Source organism: Agelaius phoeniceus, chromosome 5, assembly GCF_051311805.1.
Source record: "Agelaius phoeniceus isolate bAgePho1 chromosome 5, bAgePho1.hap1, whole genome shotgun sequence".
NCBI classification, from domain to species: domain Eukaryota; kingdom Metazoa; phylum Chordata; class Aves; order Passeriformes; family Icteridae; genus Agelaius; species Agelaius phoeniceus.
Window position 1 is genome coordinate 43,891,281 of NC_135269.1, and position 25,977 is coordinate 43,917,257.

The 25,977-nt window shown below is 41.2% G+C and overlaps 1 protein-coding gene across 2 annotated transcripts in view; it reads left to right on the forward strand.

The window, feature by feature from the left end:
* The first annotated feature begins 1,924 nt into the window (after positions 1-1,924).
* Positions 1,925-25,977, forward strand: part of NELL2 (neural EGFL like 2) — a 134,607-nt gene continuing 110,554 nt past the window's right edge. Inside the window, exons 1-3 of one of the 2 annotated variants that reach the window (XM_077178886.1) lie at positions 1,925-2,399; positions 2,579-2,701; positions 20,892-21,042. In XM_077178886.1, the coding sequence (XP_077035001.1) occupies positions 2,345-2,399; positions 2,579-2,701; positions 20,892-21,042 (329 nt within the window). In that variant the 5' untranslated portion in view covers positions 1,925-2,344. Of the gene's footprint in view, positions 2,400-2,572; positions 2,702-20,891; positions 21,043-25,977 lie in introns of both variants that reach the window. The other variant, XM_054631332.2, reaches the window with a different exon arrangement.

Genomic DNA, 25,977 nt, shown 5'->3' on the forward strand with positions numbered 1-25,977 from the left:
TATTGACATTTAACATAGCAGAAACACGGCTCCATGTAATGTGTATAAGGTCTGCCCTGGGCTCCACATAGATCTGGGGGAATAGGTAAAGCAGCTTGGATGGTGTTTCGAGTGATTTTTCATATATGTGAATATGAGTGGCCACTCCTTGGAGATCTTTTGAGAAAGAAGCAGATTATTAAAGGGATGGGTTTCCCCTGATTTACATGCTCCTGTTGCTTTGGCAGCCCCAGCAAATGGAGAATGTCACTGTCTGCTGGCAGCTGCAAAGGACTTCGGGCAGATGTTTGCCTCTTTTGCTTTGTTCACTTGTATGCCTGATCCAACTGGCAGCGGGGCTCATTATGCACCATTATTGTTCTAGACATTGAACCTACTTCTTCACAAATTAATTGCTTCTGGCTGACTTATCTGTAACCAATGTGATTGAAATAGCATGAAAACAATCAGTGATATGTGGCTGTCTCCTGTTAACTCTCCCAAGGAAAACTTTATTATGACTGCTTTGGCAGCCAGTGGACTTCATGAGTTTGGAAGCACAGTTCCATGTTGGCAACAGGCTGGAGACAAAGCTTTGTTGCAGAAGAGATGCTAGGCTGATTGGCATGGGGCGGGATCTCACTGATGACTGTGCAACATACAACATCAGGGATGCTGTGTGACCAGTTACATGGGTGGTACCAGCAGCAGGGCTCCTTTATTTTTTGTTTGTTTTTAGACCAGTTGCAATGTAATGGCTGTAATGGCTTCACCAATGGAGATGAAGCCTGTAGCTCTTCTGAGGGTGACGTGCATGTTGGGCACACTGGAACTGAGCTCTAATGCCTATACTCTGGATTTGGGTTGAGGGATGAATTGCATTTCCCACTTTCATGTATAGACACTCTCTCTCTCTTTTTTTCCTTTCTTATAAGGAAAAGGGTGTTTACATAGTATGGTGCTTAGTATCTCAGTTGGTTAATTTAGTCCACAAAGGAGATTTACCATGGACTCTCATGGTTATCTTGGGGGGAAGAAAAAAAACCCCGAGGAAAAGAACCGCTTTCTCTTTCAGCCTTCATAGTTATTGTTGAGAAAGATGTGAAAGATTACTTGTAAAGATTTTATAATTTGCAAGGACCATAGAAGATGAACTTGGGGGAGGTCAATATACAATACTGGAATCACCAGGTGACGTCAGGGTCTTACTGACATGCATATGAAATTAGGGAGAAAAAAACCAAAAACCCAGTCCTTCATCCTGCAGAATTTGACAAACTGGCAACAAGAGATTTCTGCCCTGCACATTGGGAGTCTGTGAAAGGGAAGGGAAGAATAAGGCTATTCTTAGCCCCCTTTATAAGCACACAAAGTACGGCACAGAAATGTCACTTGCTGGGGCGGGAGGAGGGTTTGTTAAAGAGGACAGGACCGCTGTGTGGAATCGTCCTTTACGACAGGGCAAACGAACCTGCCGCTGTCAGCCCGGCGCCAGCTCTGCACATTCCCATCTCAGTCAGCTACTGCAAACGTCCTGATTTCTTCCCTTCCCCCCCACCTTTCCCAAATTATTTTTATTCGTGCTCAAAGACCGGAGGCTTCGCCAGACCCTGGACGGCACCACCTCGGGACGGGAACCAAGCGGTGACTTCAGCACAGGCAGACGAGAACTGCCGACAGGCAGGAGAGCGCCCCGAGGGTCACGGCCAGCGCCGATCGGGCGCTGCCAGCCGCGGCCTCCGGGGGCACACGGGCCCTCCCCGCCGCTCCCCTCAAAGTTCCCAGCGGAGCCCCCCACAGCGGCTCCCGCTCCCCCGGCGGACGGGGCGGCGCGGCGGCGCCTCCCCCGGCCCTGCCCAGCCCTGCCCAGCCCTGCCCGGCCCGGCGGAGGCGGTGGGCGGCTCCTGTGGCCGTGGCATAAACCGGCGGCCCCTCCCGTCGCCGCCGCTGTCCCCGCTGGACGGCGGGGAGGAGAGCGGCGCTGCCCTGGGGTCCGGGCGGAGGCTGCGGCTGCTCTCCAGCGGAGGGGCTCGCCTGGCGGCGGCGGGCCGGGAGCTGCGGGGCACGGGCGCGCCGCCTGCGGCTGCCGCGGCCTCGCTCGCTCGCACGGCGGCGGGAGGCTCCGCCGGGCTCCCCCATTGTCTGCCCGCGGGCGGAGGGCTGCGCTGCCCGCACGTCTCCCACCCTCGCCTTTGTGTGCTCCGGCCGGCGCGGGGCGGCGCGGCGCCCGCCGTGATGCGCGCTGCGGGGCGGCGCGGGGTCCGCGCCGCTCGGTGAGGCGGGGAGGGACCCAGCCCGTGCCCCGGAGGCTTTTCGCTCGCAGCAGCCGGAGGGGGGGACTATGGACTGAGCGCATCGCTGTACCATGGAGTCGGGCATCCGCTTGAGCACGCTCTGCCTTCTCCTCTGCCTGGGGCCAGGTAGGCGGATGCTGGACCCGCCGGGAGAGCGCCCGGGAGCGGGGCCGGCGGAGCTTCGCAGCGGCGATGCTCTGGCCCCTGGGCAGCCGCAGGTGCGGAGAGCGGCGGAGGGGCTGGGGGGGTGCTCGGGAAGTTGCGGTGTCGGCGGGTGGGTGACGGCACTTTCCGGTCAGTTTCAGGCTTTGGCGTGGACCCCTCGCTGCAGATCGACGTGCTGTCCGAGCTACAGCTGGGAGGCTCCTCGGAGGGCGTGCGCCAGGTGCCGGGGCTGCACAACGGGAGCAAAGCCTTCCTCTTCACAGGTACGGCCGCCCCGGCCCCGCAGCCCCGGCCGTGGCCGTCGGGCCCCGGCGCCGCGCACGGGCACGGCCCCCCAGGTCCCCCCACCGCCAGAGGCTTGCTCGCTTTGAGACCTCCGGATTCCGTACCTTCCCTTCCTGCTCGCTTTTCTTGCACTCTTCTTTACCGCTCCCCTCCCATTATTTCATAAATTTTTTTTCTCTCACCCCATTTTTTTTTCTTTGACTGGTAGACGCTTAATTAAAGTACAGCAGGAACGGGGATGGCAGATGGCATGTTTGTGAGTCGTGGGGTGCGGTGATGAATAATAGCACCACCCACTCTACCGCTTTACTTGGGAAACGCTAAACATATCCCAGTTCCAGCTAAGGAAAACCTCACTGAAAGTTTTATGTGAGTCGAGCAAAATGTTGAAATGAAGTGCCCCGGAGGAGGGAGGCAGATGGCTTGAAATAAGAGCAACCTTTTTTTTGCCAAAGGAAAGTGGCCCTTTGGCGCTTCTGTGACATACCCCTCCTGAGAAACCATGAATGAGTTTTGGTCTCTTTTAGTGCTTGTGATTGTTTCTTTGTTAATAGTGGGAATAGAAATAAAATAGTAGTCTTTGCTCTTCCAAAAATACATTTAGGAGTTTTATTCGAGATTATTAAAAACTATTAAGCTTTCTTATATTGTAATTCGTAAAAGACTGTGAAATAACTCTCAATATCTTGTTGAATATATTGGCATTGGTTACTTTCCATACACTTGCTCATTGTCAGTGTGTTTTTGAAATTACACTTTAATAACATACTAATACGTTAAATGAAGCTGGAATCAAAAATATTTTTAGGAAAAAAAACCCCAAGTCTATCTTATTTAAACAAAAAGAAAGCCTAAAACTGGCCTTTAGAAGCAAGTCTCTTCTCTGAAAGATGATTAAATGCTCCTTATAATCTATGACTAAGCAAGAAGAAGGAGTGTGGCTCAATATCTGATGAAAAACAAGTACATCTCCACCTCAGCTTGCACTTTCAAGGTAGGGGAACTTCATTGTTGGTGTCTTGTGTCATGCCAGGAGTTTAGCTTGGATCTGAAGAGATTTCTAGTGCAACAGACAAGAGGCTGTGTTTCACATACAGGAGAGTTAACATCCAAGGGAGATAAGATCTAGAAAGGGAATTTCTTTTTCATGTTTGCATTAATGAGATAATTTATCAGGAAGCTAATAGTTGCCAAAGGATTTTTTTTTTAAGGTGACCTCTCTAGTGGTGCTCTTCCCTGGAGCTGCCAGCATGTGTCACTATGGACATGAATGTGGAGACACATGGGCATATGCCTTAAGAAGCACTGGCACAAGCTGGCTTTAAACATCTGTGATGAGCTTTTGGCTGCAGAGCAGAGACCTCTGTGAAGGGGTCTGCTGCTTAGCATGTAAATGCATTTGTGTGCCAGTGGGATTGGTGTTGTGTCCTAAAATAGGTGTAATTTTTAAGTTCTGAGTTGAAGCCCCATTGTGCTACAGTGGATTGGGGTGAAGGAGTGGGGGGAAGTTAAAACTCACTTTGTCTTCAGTGGTTGCAGGATTTGAGGTTTGGAAGAATAAGACCTGCTGGTATATTCTCCCAGTGTCAGGACAAAAAATTACTGGGTTACTAAAGAATTACTTTTTTTCAAGTTTTTCCTTCGTTCTTTGCAATTACAAGTGTACATAGTTCCCAAATGGGTTAGCAGTTTATTTGTAACAAAAGAAGACAGGAGTTTTAAATTTTCCCAGCAGCGTTTTTATTTTGTTGAGAACAATTGGAGGAATAACAAGGATGAAAATACTTGTGTCTAAATGGTGGTTGAAGTCACTCAGTGTCCCTTAGGAAGTCTTCAATGCCCTGCAGGACTGGAGATAATTTTCCCTGCTACTGCATAAGATGACTACTGATTTTCTTATAGTAAATTGGGTCCTTACTGAGCAGAGAGATTTTAATTTTTGAGCTTGCATTTAGAAATAGAGAAATTTCCTTCCTTGATCAGACCACTGGGTCCACTTAGTCATTTTTGTTCTGCTCTTAGAACTCGCACTTTGGGAACATTGCTGCAATGTGTGCCTCTTAATGTATGTATTTGCAGTGTGTGAATTTCAAATAACGTGTGTGTGTTGCCTTGAAATTTGGTTTGTCTGTGTGGGTTTTTTCCTTATTCCAGCTGAAGCCTTAGTCCTAGATACAGAAAAGATTTTGTGGGAATGATGCAAATTACTTTAAATGATCTGTGAACTTACTCTGGAAACTCCAACTTGTGATCCATCCTTTCTTTGCCTTTCAGTTTCTTCAGACACGAATCTTTTCTCGTATCATATAGGTATTTACAACACTTTAGTATGCTGCCTTTTTGATAGACCACATTCTCTAAAGCCTTACTTTACATGAGCTTAAAGCATTCAGAAGTCCTAAATGCTGTTCTCTATTTTAGAAGGAAATTATGAATGTGGCATGTTGAACTGCCAACAGGTAATAGACAATTAAAGATGTATGATGGGAAAATTATATATATAGTTAAAGCAGAATAGTCTCTTTAGTTTCTAGGCAAAAAGTCAGTTTTGACTGCTTAATTAGATGTAGCATCAATTTTCAATATAGGAGTTTAGCATCTGATTGGCTGTTCTGGCAAATTCTCCCTTGTGTAAGTGACTTTTCAAAGGTACTTGTATTTCTAGGTCATATAAGACAGTAAGCAGTTACTCTTTAAAGGTAATTTTAGTCTGGTACTGTCCAGTCAAGATAATTTAGATTATACTCATACAGTCTTGTGTCATGCCGTGATTTAAAAATAATGTTAGCCATTTGAAATCTGCTGTTACTTGGACTTTTTTTGTGTTTGTGTGTGTACTTGACTTCAGCAGATTTAGGTGCTGGATTCTAAAGCTTTTTAGGTGTCTGGTGCTCCTTGGTTGTCATGAATGGTAGCAACAGAATGCTACTGTAATCTATGTCTAGTTAGCTGCAGGGACTTCTTTTTCTGGAAATTTGATTTGCAAAGTAATTGTAAAATGTTCCAGTGTAGCTTGTGGGAAGATACAATTATGAATAGAAAACAGGAGGAAGTCTTCAAAAATGTTAGTGTTGCTGTATGTGAACATCTGCCAGCACTTTCTAGCCAACAGCAGATATTATTATGTCAAAATATGTTGAGAGGAAAATTATTCCTCTGCTGGTCAGAGCAGCAGAAGTCAGGATATCTGTGTCACTAATGTCTCTCTGTTGGCAACTGTTTATGTAAGTCAGTGAAATTTTCAACACCTTTGTTCCTCCCTTTGCAAAACAGGGATGACACTTGTGTAAAGCCCAAACCAGATGGGTGGACTGAAGTGTAATTAATGTTGTTAAAAAGGCTTTTGGAGAAATACACATTGTCATTCTTATAGTTCTTTTTTGTAAGGATACTGCATTAATGCGATTTGAGGAGATAGGTGAAGATGAAAGTCCAATGTAGCTACTTTCCTATGTAAATATGGAAATCATATTGCTTCAAGAGGACTTATTGCATATGTAACTGCAGGGGAGTTTGAAGAAGCAGACAAAACCACAACAACAGAGGCTGAAGGATGAGGAAGGTTTTGCATGACTGAAGTCTGTACTAGGAGATACAGCATGAAGCTCATGCAAGGTCCCAGTAAAGCCAGATATTTCAACTGGCAGTAGGAAATGGTGTTCTGAGATGTGACACTCTAAAGAGGGGCTGCAAGAGTAACTTGCTCTCTGGCATTTCACTAGGCAATAACATTTTGTCACCCTCCCTTTAAATTCTGTATTATATATATTTTATAGATAGAGTATTTCAGTAGTCATTCTGGGTCTCTCTTGTCGAGAGCAGATACTGTTCATCAGACTGTCTTTGTCCAAAGAGAGTGTGTGTGTGTAGTAATGGAGACACCTTCCAACTGCCTCCAGCACCAGTGGAGAGGGGTGGAAGGTACACTGTAAATCAGGGGATGAGAGGCAGCACAAATGAAAGCCAGGTGATGTGTGAGGACAGTATATGCCCATCAAAGGGTGTATATTCTCTTCAAAGGGAAGGCTAAAAGGTGGACAGAAGAGTGCAGTCAGATGGCTACAAACACAGAGACATGCATTTAAGTAAAAGATAAAAAGGACGTGTCAGTCATGAAAATGTGAGAGATTATGTATCTCAATGCAGAATTTGGAATCTATTCAGAGGAGGGGCAATTTTAGAGGCAAAATATGCTATATTCTGATGGGGATCAAGATGTGCTATGAAACACCAGAAAATAATTTAATCTGTCAGTGGGATGAATGAAAGGACTCGGCAGTACTGTTGTTTGAATTGGTGCTGGCTGGCACAAAATGCTGGCAGAAAAGAAAAGCACCCCTAAACCAGGCTTCTTGGTATAAGTGATGTGTTATCTGTTGTTGTATGAGTGGATCGTTAGTGTGTTATTTTAAAATGCTAGCAAGAAAATATTACTCTATCTTATAACCCTTTGGAAAGTTCACTCTGTTTTGTCTCATGATGTCATCTCTGGACACTTACTAAATAAGGAAGCTAAAAAAAGCCTTAAAAGCAGAGATGAGTAAACTTTGTCACAGAAATAGGATTTACATTGCCTGTGCACTTTACAACGCACACTGCTTTTTCCTTGCCACCTGTCATTGAAACTGTGGGCAGATGCTTTCTCCAGGTTCCAGCTGAGCCTGCTGAAAATATTTCTGTTCCCAGCTGCTCATCACTGCCCAGAAGCTAGAGGTTACTGTCCCCACAACTCCTCCAAAGCAAGAGATTATCCGAGTGTTCCCGTGTCTGCTGATGGCAAAATCAGCCAGCTTCAGGAGCAAACCTGGCTGACTGCAGTGACATGGATTACAGTCCTGTAAAATCCCCTTTCTCCAGCTGTATCCATCTCCCAAAGGAGTGGTAACAGACAGCTGGGAATGAGGATGTTAATGTTGCCAACTGTCTTAGCTGACTGCAGAGTGAATACTTACTGCAGCTTTTTTTTGTCTTGCATGCAAACTGTTTTCACTCAGAAGCACTGAATCCTCAAAATGTGGGACCTGCATCACAGAGATCATCTGTAGATAACAGAAATTTTAATCAAAGTTCAATTTCAGTAGGCACTGGCATGTTTTTTGATGTTAGAAATGCCTCCTGTAAGCAATTGCTCTCTGACAATGTGGTAGCCAGAAAGGTTTTGGTGTATCTGGAATAACAGCATAAGCTTTCCCTTTGCTGCCTTTCACTTCTAGAACTTTCTAAAGTCGCCTCTGCACCTGTGCAAACAGTAACCATTGTGGTAGGGCACTGCCAGGACTGTGATTAATGCTGCTGGGGAGCCAGGCTGGGTGCTGAGGGAGAGCAGGAGAGCCCTGAAAAGCTGGGCTGCCTTTGCTGGTCAAGCTGCTCCTCTGAGACATACCCTTGCTCCAGAAGAACTCAACCTCTTCTGGGCAGGGGGAGCAGTTGTAGCAAGAGGAGGTGTTTGCGAACTGTCTGCTGCTTGAGAACCCCGCCCATAAAAGGAGATAGCATGTGAGGGTCCTGCATCAATTTTCCATCCTAAACCATGAATTTTAATGCATGGAGAACTATGATACACTTATCCCTACTGAATATTCATCAATATGCCCAGAACTGGAGACTGTGTTGCTTGCTAACTGGTTGTGCTGGTTTATCTGTAAAATAAAGAGGAAAAAGTTATGGAAGAAAGACTTAAATATCTTGAGCTTCTGATTGATGCTTGTAATGGTACAGTAGAGGGTAAGGCTGAGAAATGGAAAGTGAACAGGAACCTGAAGTATTGCAGATACAGAAACTGAGAGAAGAAAAGCTTGTAATCTCTGAATGTAGTCATTAGTTCAGAATTGACACAAATAATGTTAAGGAATGGCATAAAACTTGGCCTGGCCTGTGGCATTTGGTGATTGCATCTGTTTTATGCTGAAAGTTTCTAATAAATATTGTTGTTGAGAGTGTGTATTTGACATTACTATCACAGAAGTATAAGTGTTAAGCAACAAAGTTGTTTTATGTTCAGGTCTAAACATTGTCATTATTCATCCCAAGGAAAGGTGTTTTACACAAAGTGTTATTTTGTTGTCCTTTTTTTTTGTTTAGTTTTCTTTTGGTTTTCTGCAGTGGGCTTTTTCTGGGGAGGGCGAGGTAATAATCTCAGAGATTAAATATTCCATTTAAATCATTTAGGGTTGGTTTTTTTGTTGTTGTTTGTTGCTTGTGGGCTTTTTTTGTTGTTTTTGTTTTGTTGGGGTTTTGTTTGATTGGTTTTGGGTTTCCTTCCCTGTTTTTTTTTCTACTCCCGCCTCTTTCCATGTGTCTTGATACGGGCTCTTGTCACCTTTCAGTCTGTTAAATTCCAGCATGACTTTGGTGGCTTTGCCTGGGCTTGGTATGACAGCTAACATCTCCAGTCTCTGATACTTCAGCCTTTAGAGTGAATTAATACCTGCATTTATTTATCAGCAGGGTGTGACTCAATTTAAAGCAATGTTGTGTTTTACTGTGTTCTTGTGGACTTGAACCTGTGCTTTTCACAGCAAAGTTGTATCTGATACCTGCAATAAATTGAAGTCCCTGGGGGTCTGTTTTCTACTGGGATGATGATGAATCTCTAAAATTTTTTTTAATGAGTGTCTGGTTTTTTCAAGTTAATGCAAATAACCATGTATTGTTTATATATTCAGTATTGCCCCAAACGATTCATACTGACTAAAGGGAAACAGAATTGCATTTGCTTCTTTGTGCCTTTACAATGACACCTCTTCTAGAATATTGCAAGTACAAAATCCTTGTTGGGGCTTGTATTATCTCAGGGCTCCAGCTGGCATTTTGTTGGAAAGCTGAAGATGAGTATTATGTACAGCTCTAAGGCACGTATGGAAGGGGAATACATTACAATGGTGTCTGTGTGGGGATGTGGGGCAGAGCCATGGTTGGTGCTGTGAGAAGGGACCTGATGGTTGGAGGAGTGGGGCCAAAGAGCCTCTCTCCATGTTGATATCCCTGTGAAGGGCAGGCAGGTGCAGATGGCTGCTCACCTGGCAGCCTCTCTGGGCAGTGGTGTTTGCTGAGGTTAAAAGATGTGATGTTGACAGCAGGACAGCTTCTGTCCTGTGTGCCACAGAGAACCCAGCACATGTGCTCTGAGAGAGAGGACAGTGGCCCTTCTAGGTAGCTGTCAAGTGCATCTTTCCATATTGCTGAGGGAGGAATGCATTAGCAAGAGGAAGTGATGGGGGAAAATGAGGTCTTGCTACCCTTATATAATTACTTTTGCTGTGGCATAGTTCTGTAGTCACAAAGTGTGCCTGAGACTTGCTAGGTTAATCTTTTTTTTTTTTTTAATGGTTTCTTCCCCCACTGCAGCATGGCTCATTCTTCAGTCAGATGCCACAAAGGATAGCAGCATTTCCTACACATCCCTTCTAGATCAATCACAATGTCTATTTTCCCTCTACTTTTTGCTTATAAGATGTGGGAAATAGGTTTTCTACTCTCCCCTCCTCCCCAGCTTATGTTCTTCTAGTCTGTATCCTCCAGGGTATACAGGTGCTACCTTGGAAAATAGCTCCAGGTATGGTTAACTTCACTGCTTCCACTGAGTCTTAAGGGATGTACAGCACTGAGTTCATAAGTTATTTAAAACCATTGGTAAGGGCTGGAAATTTTATATAGCTGTCACAGAAATCTGTAATTTGTAGTGACTCTTCCCTATATTTTGTCCCATTTGGTTTTGTGCCAAGGTGCAGATCCACTGAGCATCTGTATTTTCCTACCTGTGCTACTAATACACAGCTGAATAAGGGGTGAAAAAGGATTTTTCACTGTTGGATTCTTTTTTACTGTCCATCTGTTTTTGCCTAAACTCCTCTATATTTTGTCTCAATGTTTAAGACATGCTATTTTTTTCCATCTTGGCATTGTCCAAATCATTTCCTCTCAGGATAATCTGAGGAGAAATATAAGAAAGGGTACTCTGGTTTTTAAATTTTTTTAGCCTGGACATTTTTTCCACAATAAACACCTACTATGAATGCTCACTTAGACATTTCAGATTGAAAAAAATTTCTGTAGCCATTTTCAACATGGAAGAATTCCACAGCAAAAAATTCTTATTTGTTAATGTTTTATTTGCTTTTGGTTTTTTGGTGCTTGCTTTGATTTTGGGAGGTGTGTGTGATGCTGATGACTTCAGAGAGACAAACAGGGAAAAACTTAGAACTAGCTGACTTTTAGCTTGAGTCATCTCATGAGTGGCTGCTCACAGTTCTGGGCTCTTGCAAGGTGCTAAAGCAATGGGCATGGTTTAAAAGAACCAGCAGACTGAAAGAGTCTTCCAAAGACACAATGTTCAAAAGGCTTTTAGCAGATTAACATATTTGCTGCAGCACCAAAATTGCTATGATAGACTGTAATGTTTCCAAGGGAGCCATTACAATCAATATTGCTAGCGATCCATAACTGAGAACTCTGTTAGTGGAATTTGAGTGGCTATTTCCTTCTCTGAAAACATGGAGTATAATAACAAAAAGACCTCCAGTTGTAGAGTTAGAGCAATGTTTATACTCTGTTAGAGCAATGTTTATGCAATTTCCCCAGCATAAATGCTTATTTAAGTATAATTAGATGGTGGTTACGTCCATAGTGTTTATTCTAAAAGCAAAGATGACATGCACCAGCCTTGACTCTGTCTGGATATCCATCAGTCTTTAGATACAGCTGTGAAATGATCCAGAAGGGTTCCAAAGGATATTTTCTAGTTTTGAGGTCAATAATCTGTGTTTTAATAGCTCCCTAAGCATGCATTTGCATATTGTGCCCCAGCTGTTCCAAAGACAGTCTTAAGATTTTCTGTAACATTAATATGCCTTGAACTTGAAATAGTCCCTAGGTTTGCTCAGCTCTCATTCAAGGAAGAGGGTTGACTTGAGGAAAACCTTGTGTACCCTGTTCAGTGTTGCTCTTATTAAGAATCCTTGCACACATCATTAGCATAAGGAAAGCATATGGGAGTAAGGGATCTGGGAGGTTGAATTTTGTAAAAAATTTGCGTCTGGGTTATTGCATTCACTCTGGGTTTCTGCATTTCAGAAAAATATCAATGAATTGCAGGGACTGAAGAGAAAAACAGCAAACCTGATTATACAATAACAAAAGGTCTGGCTTAGTAAGAAAGCTTTTGAAAGAACTTGAGCATGTACAGCTTGTCCAAGAAATGACAAAAGTGTTGTATGATAAGTGTCTAGTATTAGAAGATTCTTAGTGGTTTAAAATGAAGGAATTATTTAGCATTCAAAGAGCTAGAGGTAAGAGTAATGTAATGGTACTGCAAATGGAGAGGATTTAAGATAAAAGAAGACTTTCACAGTGAACTAGTTTAGATTGTGGAATAGCTGCTGAAAAGAAGTGGTGGAAATCTCCATACTTTTGATGTTTTTAGAAGATAGCCTGAAATAAAATATCTAGGAAGCATTAGCTATGCTGTAGTTATTGTACATAGTTGTCAGGTAATAGGCTAAGAACTGAGTGGATGACCCTTCAAGTCTTTCTGTACTCTGGAGAGTGGGAGTGTTGGTGAAATTGATCAGGATAGGGAGAGTTTTTCAAAGACACAAAGTAGCATCAAACACTTAGTACACAATTATCAAACCAGCGCCTTTGTATTCTCCCCAAACTTGTTCTGTGGTGCACTTACATATATTTTGATGATGCTGGGCTAAAGTAAGCCTACAATAGCAAATTAGAGCCTGGATGCATTTTATAATTTTAACTCATATGAGCTTATACATTGAGCATGAGTTTAAGCCTGTAGCTGATTCAGGGCTAGTGAGCACATTCACGGAAGAATGGACTCTGTTAATACCTGGTTTAAATAAGAACTTCTGAAAAGCCTGAACTCTGGTCTTTCCCAGCTTTCTTGAAATGTCTGGTAAAGGTTGACTTGAGCCTTCCATATATTTTCTACCTGTCTGCCCTGCTTACAGCTGAGTTGTGTGTATGGTATTCCTTGGTATCTCTCCTCTTTGATGTTCTCAATTCAAAGTCTTTTTCTTTCCTTTTTCTGGCATCAAAATAGATACTCTGTGAGTAGAGATTTTTCCAAGCATGCCAGTATGGTTGGTGGCATTGGTGTCCTACCTCTACCCTCAGGTGTGGTCTCTCTGCCACTTCCTGTTTCTGCTAGTGCTTGAATTCTGTTTACAGTTCAGTACAGTTCAGCCTTCTCCCCCCATCTGCTGCTGTTTGCTCAGTCTGCTGCTGGAGACCTGTGGCTAACAACAGAGGTGTTGGATGTGTTCAGATACAATTTTTTCACTGGTGGCCTCCCTCCCCCTGCCCTGCTTGCTCTATTTTTGCTGTTAGGATACAGGTTTAAGTTTTCTGGTGCTTTTTATCTGTTAGTGGCTGTTGGCCATTCTCTTGTGTCAGAAGTTAATCTTTCATGCTGACTTCATGGTTGTGGTGGTCATCTACAAAATGATCTCATATTAATGCTTTCTTAAGCTTACCATTGTGTTGTGTGAAAAGAAATCAGCACTTAAATTCTTAAAAGATAGAGTTTTTGTTAGCTGAAGGCAGTTAACCCTAATGTGGGCAAAAACCAGTTATACCCTAGAAAGCCAGGGATGAAGGAAAATTAGGATGAGAGATCCAAATCACTACCAAGAGGGAGAAACAGGTTCTTCATGAAGAAAAAAGGTAAACCTTCTAGGTCATCCACAAATGATTACAGTTGGGCTGGGTGATCTCAAGAGGCCCTTTCCAGTCTAAATGAATCTATGAAACGCAGGCGTGAGGAGGTAGGTCCTCAGGAACAGCATACTTGTCACAATAAAAGGAGGTTTTGAGAGAACATGACTGAGCAGAGAGCATGAGTAAGTCCAACTGAGACTTGCACAGTGAGAACCAAGTGAGGGGGAGACATGGTGTGTTGCTGAGAGGGGATTGGATTGCCTACACCAAGCATGATCCTAATTCAGAGGTGCTGTGGTGGGTGCTGATCTCATACAGTCTGTCTTGTATGATAGTTCACCACTGGAATAGGATATATTTGGGAATTTGAGCTGCATCATAGCTTCAGAGAGAAGGGTAGGGCATGTGATGCAGCTTGATCTACAACTAGCATAATCTGCTTGCATGATTTATTATTGCCATTAAATTTGTACTTTATTGTTGTTAATTGATTGGGCTTTGTTTACCTTTGGTAGCATGCCTTTCATTTGGAAAAGGCTGACAACACTATCTCCTTCTCCTCCTCCTGTCCTCCCCTTTTGCTGTGAATTGAATAGCTGTTAAAATCCTGGCCATGTTATACAATGAAAATAAAATCAGTCTTGTAGCAGTTCTCATGTGTGTCATGCCCTTATTACAGTACTAGTAGGGCTGGAAGAAGATGCATTGTTTTTCTTCTGCTCTTCAACGTCCCAGTGTTAACAGCATTTCTTGGTGTGATCCTTTTGTTTGTTGTTAGGTCACTTTGACACAAAGTGCTCATGTGACAGTATGCAACCAAGCATAACTAGGTGCATATGCCACAGATGGCAGCTGCAAGGAAAACAAGGCAGGCTTGATTTTCTCCACAGGTTTCAAGGTGTTCTCAAAGCAGCTTCTAGAAAGCTGTTTTGTGCCTAAAGGGAGTTCATGTTTATATACACATGTATATTTATAAAGCTATAGTAGCTGTAACCTTTTAAATATAGCTGGAATCTCCATCAAAATGAAGAAACAAAAGAAATCCCACTCTGTGCTACATCGTGTCCTTGTTCAAACATAGTAGGTTTTATAGTGGTATTGGCTGTGCAAAACCTAAACAACATAATTCTAAGTAGCAGTATGTGATTCTACCTATGAGGGAGCAGGTACAAAACATCTTCAAAACTTAAAAGGGGTTTAAGAATAGTGTTGAAGTATAGGCTAGGAAAAACTGGTAATCAAAAAAGCTATTGCGACTTAAAATTGATAACCTGTAACCTATAAATCACCAGAAAGCATTACAATGATAAATACATGGTGCAGAGCATACTGTGCAGCACACATTTTAATTTCCTAGGAGTGGAATTTCAGTAACAAGAACAGAAGTCTTTCATCTTCATTATTTTGCTGTCTTGTCATAGGTCCCCACTGAGTAGCACCTTCTCTCCTGGTGATAGTATCTTGCATGATGACAGTTGCTGGGAAAGAGATAGTATTTCTGGGGTACAAGGAACAGAAGTTTTCTGTATCATGTATGCCTTGAAAAATTCCTGATAGTACTTTTCTGTGTGTGCTGCTTCCCTGTGTGTTGATCTATACATTTCTAAAATTCCTTTCAGAAGTGTTCAGGAGAGCACATTCTCATTTTCTGTGGCAGTTTGATAGGAGTTGTTTATTAACAATCCAGTGTGGCAGGATCTGTATTGCTTGTTAACAAATCAGCTGTTTCAGCCTCCTGTGCTGCGAATACAGACTTCTAATCTGCAGTCCTATTTGTTCAAAGTTCTGGTTTGCCTGCAATTAGATTTTTTATCCTGTCATTTGCAAAAGGTTTGAAAAACTGTCAGAAATATGCTATTGCAGATACAGTCACTAGAACCTGTTCTGTAACTATTTATCTTTTATTTACTTTTTGCCTGCTGAGTCCAAAAGTCATGATATCCTTGTTCATGGACCTGACATTTTTGGAAGAGCATGCCTGACTTTTTGTGGTGCAGCTGGGCTGTTTTACATTACAGGAAATTATTCCCACTTGTAATCCTGGTATAAATTCCCTCTTTGCTGAAGGGATAACAGCCCAAGGAAAGATGAAAGATGTCTAAGTGTCTTAGCATTGTGCAGGTTAAGACTAAGATAGAGAGCAATGGTACTGAACCCATTGCAGAACGATTTGGTCCCATCTGACTTGCCTTGTTTTCTAGAAGCAGCTGGTTGGTATATCAGCTCAGAGGCTTAACCCAGCCACTAGTATCATCACCCCCAAACTTGTTTTGTATCATCTCTTGCAGAATGCTTCTAGGCAGATTTCAGTGGTAATATTGTCAGTTCACAGGGAATATGTATTATATTATGGCTGTCGTCTTCCACGGACAGTCATGGATTTGCAAAGTCTATCCTAGTTGTCCTGATTCAAGCCCACTTGTCCAGGCTCTCAGTACCTTTCCCTCCTCTTGTCCCACAGTGGATTTGTTCTCAGCTGTGCCAAAATGACTTTAAACATCAAAGTATGTAGCATATAGGTTAGCCAGAGTTTTGTCCAGGTGTGATATGATTACTGTTTTTGAAGGACATAAGTATGAACATCCAATGTAATTGGGGGAAAAATGTTTTCAGAAACAGGTCTTCTGGTCTTTAGTGTCAGCCCATTGTGACTTGTGGGACTTCGCATATGGTTTGAGCTGGAGGAAAGCCCTTGCTGGATGACACACCAAAGCTGTAGCTGACATTCAGAACAGAGGAAGCTACAAAGCAAAGGCAGTTGGAACCTCCCCAAATGCTGCAAGAACAAACTGTGACATTTTCCCCCTTGTTTTTATTTGATTTAATGATTTGGCTTCAAGTCAGTTTTTGTTTCGATTGTTTCGTCTCGGCTGAAGAGCATTTTGCCCTCTTCCTTTTCTCCTTCTCACCTACTGCATTTCTATCTGCATGCGTCCTTGCTGAAGCATTTCTTTAGTGGAAATACGAAGGCAGAAATGCCACACCATGGGGGTGTCAAAACTACAAGGGCAGTTTGTGGGCTGTGTCCCTAAACAGTCTGTGGGGTACCCCAAGCTCCTGATCATGCCACTTGGGAAAGTAATTACTAGAGTCCTTGTTCCTGGCATTTGTGAATGTTTGTTCTGGGGAGACCAGGTTGGATTCAGTTTATGGGGGGCACTTGAGTGCATAGAGGTCTGGATGTACCTGGCTGTATCCTGATGTACGTTTCGATTGTAGTCCTAGAGTTCACCCAGGTTTGGGAGCTGGGCAGTGCTCCTGGCCCTGTAGTGTAGGCACACCCTTTGGGAATGGCCCCAGTGGGAGTCTTACAGGGTTAGTGTTTACGCTGTATCTTGTAGTCTTTTAAACTTCAGCTGAAACTGCAGCACCTTCCCCCAGACTCTTGGAGAACTCCTTGCTACAGCCTTGGAGAATCCAACTCAGGTTCATGTAGGTTGGAAAACAACAGCTGCTTTTTTTGCTGTTCTCTCTAAAATAACTGGGAATCTTTGAGAAGGGAACAGAAAAATTTATAGGTAAAGTAGTTCAAAATGTTTTATGAGCTGATCTTATAGCAGTTTAAATAGCAAAACAACCAGCCTTTCTACTGAAGAATTTAATGCATATCACATCTAGCACGGCTTTGGTCTAATAAAGGTTGTTTTACTTCTTTATATCTTCATTTTTCATTAGAGGAATGCAACACCTGAATTTGAATGCACTGTGCTCCCCTTAAAATCCTGCTGTACTGTCAGCCTTGTGAAGATTTTGCTATTGAATTGGCTTTGAATGCTGCCCGGTTGACTGGGTGCAGCCTAGTTTATATTTGTTATCTAAATAAAAGAACCATATAAAGTAAACACTTGCCCTTTGAAGGCTGTGTGAAATCCCCAGTTACAAAAATATTAACCAACAATTTGAGTATGGGAGCATGACAGGATGTGAATATATGCTTGTGACACTCATCCCTCCTAGTGTAGGAAATTGAAACAAAATTGAGCCAATTATATTTTTCAGCCTCATTTTAGCCTTCAGCCCTCCTTCTTCTCACAAGCCACTAGAATTTAATTTTGATAGTTCAGCAGAGCTACAGTCAGATGCAGAATTGATTTATAGATGCTGCTATTAGAAGCTGATTATGTGCACATAAAGCAAACTGTGAGCTCAATTAGTTAGAATGCCTCCTTCAAAGACTATTCTGCCGGAATTAGTTTTATGATTCAGTTCATACTGTATGTGTACTTTTAGATGCTCCTCAAAAATTTGAGAGCACACTCTTTACTCGGAAAAGGTACTCATTCCATTTAATAACTGTTTTCTTTCATTGTGGTCTGGAAATGAATGATGGTAGTCAATGGCTTGTGGTTTAGTATGATTTAGTATCTTGCTGGTGCTGTGTATGGAAATTTTCCTGCTTACTGCCCATAACTTGTTGGTGGCTACTTCCAGCACCTTTTTTTTTTTTTTTTGGTTTTGTTTTGTTTTGGTTTTTTGTTTGTTGTGAGGAGGCATGGCTGGATCAGTTAAGACTGGATCAGTTGCCTGTAATAGTTCCTCATAAGTTTTTATGAATGCAGTTGTCACCACAGGGAAGATGAGAGCATGACTGCAGAGGGTAAAACTGCTTCTTTCTCCACTACCTGTTTGGACTGGTGGAAGTCCTTTGGACTTGTGGAGCAAGTCCTGGTGAAAGTTACTTGCTGTCTTTGGTAAAGTGCAGTAATGATTATCTCATGAGCATGACTGCAATGACACTGTCTGCTCTTGACACCTCCAGGAGACGCCAGTGTGATGTGGGTGTTTGCTGCAGAGCTCTGATTGCAGATTGTCTCTGAGGGGGAAATGTATCCTAATAGCGGGGGCTTTTGGGAGCACAGGCAGCTGCTGAGCTTGTCTTCTGAAGAGCTGAGTTCCTGCAGGTCTTATGGTCAGTGGTTTTCCTCACTGGGCTTTCAGGCTGCTTTGCAATGTTAACTCTTAAAGGATCTAGCCTGAGCAAGGAGTGAGACATGCTTTGAGTTTGGATTTTTTGTTTCTTTAATTGTCACTTTCATGTTTCTGTAAGTTAAAGATGGAGTGATGACACTATAGATTTGTGAATTGCTGTGGTCAAACCAAACACACGCAATATTCTAGGAAAATAAACCCAAAATATACATATTGTGGTTAGAGACAAATTTCTTGTTCAAACTAAAAATTGTCTCCTTATTTTTGCACTCTTAAGTTGAAAAAAATATGCCTCTGATTTTGTGTATTAGAAATGTTTGCAGTATGAGGTTTTTATGTAACTATTGAGAAACTGCAAATTATTGACTGAGATATACCAGTTTGATTTTTCCAAGCTATTATGGAAGAAGCCCAGTTCCAGTGAAGTATTTTTGTTGGGTCTTAAACTGATTACTAGGAGACAAATATCAAGAAGAAGCCTGAAGCAATATTTATTGAGCACAGCTGGTGATCTATCAAACACCTACTGCTAGTGTTCAAAGGCAATTGGAAGGAGGGATTTGCACTCTTGTGTTAGTGTGAAAAGAATGGATCTGACAGATCAAGGACCTTTCAGTCATCTTGCTTTTAAGAAATCCACCTGGTACCTGCCCTGAGCAAAGAATGTTGTGCTTCATAAGAGTAGTAGTAATTCAAAAGGCTGTGTAGCTTTTTTGAGCAGCAAGTATAATCTGACCTATTTGCAATACCAAAACTGAATGGCCATGTGTTTTGGCAATATAAGACTCCAGCACTTAGTGTGATGGTAACCTTAGTATTTAGGCTGCCAGCATGATCAATCAGGTCTTGCTGCTGTTGTCTGTATACGAGAAGGTTGTCTGAGGTCACAATGGATGATTATAGGGTACCCAGATAAGGTTTTATAGAATAAAGGATGGAAAATTCTCATCCGCTGTAGTGATCAGGTAATGATTCAGGGTGACATGAAGATACCTCATAAATTATTCCTGCCTTGTGGGTGTTGTGGCAGCTCTGTGTTTCCCCTGCCTCTCACACAGCAATGAGGACTGAGGTGGTTCTGGAGACATCCATGTGATAGTGAGGGTTTGTTTCTTTGCTAGAGCACAGGCCAGCTGTAGTGCAGTGTTTGCATCCCAATAGCTCCAGTTAGAATAAAAGGGCCTGTGGGATCGGGGATAGTTATAAATCTATGGACTGGCCTTCTTTAAGGGTAAGGGTGTTAAGCATATATTTTTTCATCAGTTGCTTATGAGACTATCATAGGAATTTGGTAGAAATTAACTTCTTCCTTTTTTTTCTTTCTTTTGGGTTCCCCTTTGTGTAAAACAAATGAAATTCGACTGGGTGTGACACTGTTCAGGAGCTTGGTTAGGACTTCACAGTTGCACAGGTTGTTGCGTTTCCTGAACAGATATTTAAATATTCCTGATCCATAAACCACAATAAACTGTTTCTGTTAATGGAGACCAGCATCTTCATAGGTCCAGCTTAAAGAGTAAAACTGTTTTAAGAATAATGTAAGCTGGAAGTGGTGTACTTGAGAGCTCAGCTCCAGTGCTGCTGAAAGAAAATCACCAGTTCTGTTGCTGTCCACTCTTGACAGCTGTTCCTGAGTTAGTGTCCCAAGTAGACCAGAATGGTCAAATTGCTGTGACAAGAAGCTTGTGGACTTATTTAGCTCTTAAACAGTTGATTACACATGCTAATGAATTGATTTTGTGCATTAAAAATGTATATTAATTTTTTTTCTGGTATAATGTATTCTGGAGATTGGGAATTATTTTTCTAGCATTTGACATCTTATTTGTAAATTATCTCTCTAGAGGTTTTAAGCTTGGGCCTTTTTTATTTTCTATGCATGTTATGTGCAAATTCAGCAGAAATATTGCATCAGTCTAGGCTTTGTGTGGGTTTTTAAAAGTTTTTGTTAGAGTAGTGGCATATGTATACAATAAATGTTCATGACATCCTGTGCAAGAAGCAGCAGGAAGATACTACCCAAATGGAGTATAGAGCAATTAATTAGTGATAAAATATTTTGAAATTTGGTGAATATTTAAACTATTAGTTCAAGCTGAGTAAATTGTTCATTGTTTTTAAAATTAGTTTATTTATTTATGTATTTATGCTATTAGGCATAACATCTTTTAGAAGTTGTTAAAAAGTTGATCAGGTCACATGTCAGGGTTTAGGCTCATGCCTGGTGTTGTCACTGTGCTTCACTGCTAGTGAGCTCAAGCTTTGGATGGGATATTAAAGGTACCATCTGGCCACCCCTGAAGAAAGTAAGGGTTATGACCCTGGATCAAAACAAAATACCACCCCTCCCCAGAACAGAACAGGTGTCATAGAAAATGTGTTCTCTTTCATTTAAATGGCTTCCACTGTATGCAAAGCTAATGTTTTAAATACTTTGATCCCTGCTTTTGCCTGTTCAATTGTGCTTCTCAGAAATAGCCTGTTATTTTGTAAGCTATTTGAATGAGAATGTAAAGTAAAGTAAGATTTTATACTGAGTGTTTTTTCCTCCCATGTTTATTTTAGGTACTTCAAGAAATGTGAAGGCATCTCCAGAAACAGCTGAAATCTTTTTTCAGAAGTTAAGAAATAAATGTGAATTCACAATCCTGGTGACCTTAAAACAAGCCCATTTGAATTCAGGGGTTATTCTCTCTATTCACCATTTAGATCACAGGTAAGTACTGATACCTGTCTGCTGGCTAATGCAAGTATATGAATTCATGCATAAAAAATTGAACATAAGTTAGAACAAAATTTTTGTGTAGCAGATAACTTGTAACTATTTATAGTGCTTGGATAGGTACATTGTGCAGATTTGTCAAAAGTCACAGGGGAAGGTCGGGAGGGGTTTTTCTTGACATGTCTCTTACCACCAAGGGCATGGCAAGCTAGTTCTCCATTGTTGTTCATAACCACAAAGAGCTGATTCTCAGCTGGTGTAAAACTGTCACTATGTATGTCACTATACCTACACTGACTGACAAAGCCTGGCCCTGTAAGTCCACCTCTTCATTGTTTTTGACAATGCAAGCAGTCCTTAAAAAAGAAAAAAAAAATCCTCCAGTTATGGGTTTCCATCTTCCCATGAATGGCAAAGCACTTTACTCAAAATGTTGTCAACCTTAAAAAACTAAAGTGAATGACACATAGGATTTAAGGATTATCCTTTCAATAGAATCAAGACTGCTAGAGAAATAAGATACTTTATATATATATGCTTGAGTAATAGCTATTAAAGATAACTGCCCTATCATTCTCTGACAGAATAAAAAGGAGTTTTCAAATGTGCACTTTCTAAACAGTCATTAGCACAAGAAACAGGTGAGCTCTGCTTTAGGTTCCTAGCTATTTTTATTTTCTTGTGTACCATCCCATAATTCTTTCTTGACAGTGTCACTACAAAATAACAACAACAAAAAAGACATGTTCAAGCACAGCAAAATGTCTGTTTCTTTTACATAAGGGTACAAGTTTTCATTAGGAGGCATGGTGACAATTATTTTGTGCTGGAAGATGCTCCAGTCAATTTCTGCAGAAGAGGCCTCATCTTCTGCAATTTAGCTGTTTGTAAAAAAACAAACAAAAAGACCAACCAAAACACAAACCACAAAACAAACAAGAAGGACAACACTCCCAAGGATCATTATGCCAAGTTTATAACAGGATTTTCATACTTGTAAAGGAGTAGTTAAATGTCTCATGGATGGCATTAGATGTGCCCTTAGGCTTTTAATAAACAAGTTCAGGTCTCTTCTGTGCTAGGGTTGTATGGAGAGTTGTGTGTGTGCCAGAGTAGTGTTTGTTCAGTTTAACTGTGCTGAAATGAGGGCTGGCCTAGGTGTGGGTAGTACTGCAACCAGACAAGCACCTTGTGTAGTTTCTTTTATGGTTTTAATGTTCTTTTATGATGAATGACAATAAATACAAGAGAAAGTAGATGTTAAAAGGAAGCATTTGGATGGCTTATATTCAACAGCTGCTTCTTCAGTGCTGGATCTCCACCTCTGACCTTGCCCACCTCTGACCAGGGACTTGGCTATAACAGCTCTTTTAGTTCTTAACTTTTTGTGAAGTCTCTGTCACAGCAGTTATTGTAGTTAGTGGGAAAAGTAGTAATGCCAGACCTGACTGGCACTAGCTTTGCACTAGCCTCAGCCTTTTATCACACTGATGTGAAAAAAAGTTGCACTAGCATTGAACTGCTGCCTTGCAGTTCAGTTTACAGAGGTCAGTACTAGCTCTGGCATTTCCTAAATTGTAGGGGTTTTTTAAATGTGTAATTTTGTTTATAAACTTAAAATCGTTTATGTGATTCAGAGTTGACTGAGTTGAGTGATTCAGTCTGTGTTGTCTAGTTTTATGAAGTTTTTATTTTTGTTCCTTTTTGCTGGCTCCCTTTTGAGAATCATCAAAAATGAGTACTTCCACTGAGACATGGTCATGCAGCTATTTAAGGCTTTGTGTCTTAAGAAGTTAACAGGGCTGGTCTCACAGTTTCCCTTCTAATGTCATGTGTTGAATGCTGTCCTTGGGCTTTCAGAGAGATACAGAAGTTCTCTGTGTAAGTCTCAGGCTTGGGCATTTGCTGAGGCTGGGCTGTTGCTGTCATCACAAAAAGATGCTCCTGAAATGTTCTACTGAAAATATAGTAACCTTTTCATACTCACTTAAATGCTTTGTTCTTTTCCTAATTGAGTATCAAAGCTGACTTCCTCTCTTACAATGATAATGCATTTCTGTAGTATTTAATGTATTAAAATATTTTAAAATTAGTCTTAAAGAATCTGAAACAATACCTGTAACTGTCCTTTCCTAACTTGCCCATACATTTCCACAGACATTGCGTTTTCCCCACTGATTAGAGCAGCCAAGGAGTTCAGGCAGTGGTAGTTTTGGGCACAGTGTGGAGGTGATAATTTCAGAAAAAATTCTTGTGGTGTCAGGGAATTCAAATTACACATCAGTAATAGTTCAGATGAATTTCAAGCAGCTGAACACATCTTTTATATATGGCAGATTTATATGACATATGCCTGAAAGATAGAAGTTATAAATGTCTTCTTGGCTTCAGGGCTTTACCTTGACCAGAGAGAGTGCCCTGCCTAAAATGTGTTGTACTTCATGGTAGCAAGGTAAATATTTTCAATTGTGTTAATGAAGGGATACCTAAAATCTGAGTAGAATCACTGTTAAACACTGATTGCTCTGTGTTTCATCTTGCAGTTAAGGCTGTATTATCCTCCTCAGTTCTGAATTTGTCTCACCTTCTTCTTGATGGAAGAGCCAGCAGAGAGATGATTTTACTCTGTGGTGGGGTTGTAATATATGTTTGGTCTTGCTATTCCGTCATATATTTTCATTTAATCATCAACAGTGGAGCTGATGATAATAAAGCTTTTTCCTCCTTTTGTGGTTAGATGGCTTTATGTAACTAATCTTGCATTCATATCTCTTGAGATACTTCATATTAAGCCCTTAAAGGATGAAGCTGCTGGGTTGTAGTTTAAAGATTCTTTCCTTTGGTTACTGCTTTTTATATCCTGCAACAGAGATCTGAAATCAATAGTATGTTATGGACAGGCATTTCCTACACTTAATTTGTATCTCTACTAATTTATTCAATTTCTGCCTTCCTTAGCATTTGTTTTCACAGCAGTTGGTGTCTTGTGATTATCTGCAGTCAAATGGGCTGTACTGTACAACCATTTCAAACCTCTTTCAGTATGTAGGAGGAACTTATCTGTGACATTTTCTCTCATACTGATTTATGCTACAAGGAGATAAGTTGCCAGAGGTGAATTCCCGATGCATGAATTTTGTTCTCTCATTTGACCATTGTATTAAAATAGAGGTGGAACTGTACGTTCCCTGCTTTTGATGTATGAGTGTCAGTATTTCTGGACTGCAGTGTGAAGTGTCCTCTCTGACACCACAAAATCTGCTGCAAAACTCTTACACTGAGAAAAGCTTTCAGTATTTACCGCTTAAGCCAATATTCACCACTTAAGCCAATAACTGCAGAGCAGATGTTAGGTAATATGGGATTAATTTTCAAACGTTAAAGCTGTATATGGCTGTTCCCTGTGCCAAAAGAGGCAGTAGCTTATTTCTGCTTTTAGAACACGCCATGATGTTCTTTGTTGGAAGAGAGAAGGTAGTGTTCTGTATTTTGCTTATTTGGTATTAAATCTTAGTTTCTGTTTCTTGCTGGTCTGATAATAATTATGAACACACTGGAATTTATTTGTAACAGCTTTTGAATTCCTGTAGTGATTTTAAACTTCTCTGGTGTCAGTCTTCTATTCTTTTGATGCAGTTTGCATGTTTCATCAAAGGTGTCAAAAAAAGGTATTTTCATTCATTCATTCATTCATTCATTCATTCATTCATTCACTGCTTTTCCAGTGCGTGAGAAGATTCTGTGGGACAAAGGATTCTCTCTATAGACACTGACAGCTTGACCAGGCTCTTTATCCCAAAAGAAAAAAGTTCCTTGTTTGCGTTGGTTTGGGAGATTTAACTTCTATCCCTGAGCATGGTGTTAGATGGAAATATTTGTAAAGCAGCTATTTTGTGTTACACTCTGTTTAATGCCTTCGTGGTGTTAGGGATGATGTGTTTCTTTGAGTGTTGGCTACAAAGATTATCATAAAATTGGTTGATGCCATGTCACTCTTGCTTGGATATGACGTTTTTTGCTTCAGTTTAGCTTATACTCTTGACCAAAGAAAAAGAAAAATAATTGGCAGTAGGATGTAAGTTTCTGTAGTTCATGCACCTAACTGTTCCATAACTTTTTGTTAAATCAAGTGAGGCCAGCCTGTCCAGTGTAAATCATTGCAGTGCCAGCTAATCCAGGGTGAATAGCCTGAGAACATCTTACAGAATGCTTATATGCATGTGGAACCTTTTGAATTGAGATTAGTGACAGGCCTTCTTGAATAAGAGACAGAAGATTTGTTTCTTCCTGTGATGTTGAAAACTGGCACTGAAATAGCTGAAATGTGAGTTTTGACAGATTTTGTTTTCTTCCTATGTTGTTTATAAGGCTTTCTATGAGCAAACAAATAACGGAGAAATCTGTATTCTTTTGGGGTCGGAAGTAGAAACAGTTATGTTGAAACTGCCTTTTTCTTTTACTAATACATCTACTAGAAAGTTCTTTATTGTATTTACAGTCCTCTTGCTCTCCTTGGAGAAAATCTGTCAAGAAAAGGGAATGAGAGTCATGGTTTATGCCATTTGTTTTTACAGTGATTGAGTTGAGAAAGTTCTTCCCTTGTTGATTTTTAGTAGAAGAGGAAGCTTCAGGCAGGCAAGAGTCATATTCCTGGGAATGTGAATATATATTAGTGAGAACAAAATGGAATATATATTATATATTGATAAATGAAACTAGTGAGAGAAATGAGAGGAATGAGAGCAATTGCTCAAAGACATGAAATAGTGTTTCAGAATTATTTCTTAAATTTGGGAATTTGATTTCATATGCATGGCCCAAATAAGAATGGCATGGGCAATGTGCTGTAATATTGGGGTTGAATTTTTCCAAGACCAAGCCCACACCTTTTGCAAGAACAGCTTTCCTTGGAGTGCTTTGAAAAGCTTG